This window comes from Pygoscelis adeliae, unplaced genomic scaffold (assembly GCF_000699105.1).
Source record: "Pygoscelis adeliae isolate BGI_AS28 unplaced genomic scaffold, ASM69910v1 Scaffold270, whole genome shotgun sequence".
NCBI classification, from domain to species: Eukaryota; Metazoa; Chordata; class Aves; order Sphenisciformes; family Spheniscidae; genus Pygoscelis; species Pygoscelis adeliae.
This window is the reverse complement of record NW_008823916.1, coordinates 2,983,821-2,984,631: the sequence shown is the minus strand read 5'-3', so window position 1 is coordinate 2,984,631 and position 811 is coordinate 2,983,821. Positions and strand designations below refer to the sequence as shown.

Genomic DNA, 811 nt, shown 5'->3' with positions numbered 1-811 from the left:
CAAAGGAAAACCACCCCCCCCCCGGGGCCCCCACCCTCCCCCAGGGCCCCCCAGCCCGGTGCTGCAGCCAATCTCATGGAGCAGCCCCAAGAGCCAGCTCTGCCCCAGGGACCCAGAAAAGGGGGGGACGCGGTGCAGGAGGTGGCTCTGAGGTACCTGTCCTTCCCCGTCTCCCCCCGAAACAGGTCATCAAACTGCTTCATGCGGCTGGGGGAGACGACGTAGGCCGTCATGTTGGGGAAGGAGGCGCTGACGCGTTGGATGATTTTCAGGAGGCTCTTCTGCATCTTGGCGGGCGGCCCCCAGAAGATGAAGATGGTCTCTGGGGTCTTGTTGACGAACTCCTGGGGCCGCTTGAGGACGCGGTAGAGGCTGGAGTGGGCCACCACGCGGAAGCTGGTCTTGTTGCCCACGTCAACCTCGTAGCCGGTGGTGGGAGCGTCGTTCATGCGGATGGTGCACTCAGCCCTGTCGATGGCCGTGCCCAGGCGGGGGCCCAGGAGGGGGCTGGGGCTGGTGACTTTTTGAGGAGTCAGGGTCTGGTGACGACAAGTGCTGTGAGCAGGTGACTTTTGGTGTCACCACGACCCGGCAGGGAGGGATGGAGCTGGGACAGGGGACAAAGCATCACCGTCCCCTGCAGAGCCGCTGTCCCACCGGAGGGGACGATTTGGCTGGATGTCAGCAGAGGGCCAGATCCTGTGCCCGCCCCCAAGGCCTGGACCCCGTCGCCCAGCCCGTACCTTGTTCCCGCAGACGGGCAGGTACCCGCTTTTCACCCCCCACTTCCTGAGGTCGCGGGGCCGGCGGG

At 65.8% G+C, this 811-nt stretch overlaps 1 protein-coding gene across 1 annotated transcript; it reads right to left on the bottom strand.

Annotated features, from left to right (window-relative positions):
* Nucleotides 1-156: 156 nt before the first annotated feature.
* Nucleotides 157-809, bottom strand: ST6GALNAC6 (ST6 (alpha-N-acetyl-neuraminyl-2,3-beta-galactosyl-1,3)-N-acetylgalactosaminide alpha-2,6-sialyltransferase 6; the record flags this gene model as incomplete). Its single annotated transcript, XM_009319503.1, has 2 exons — nucleotides 157-539; nucleotides 744-809. Coding segments are annotated over 2 exons (449 nt in total), but the record flags the coding sequence as incomplete, so codon positions are not given.
* Nucleotides 810-811: the final 2 nt, after the last annotated feature.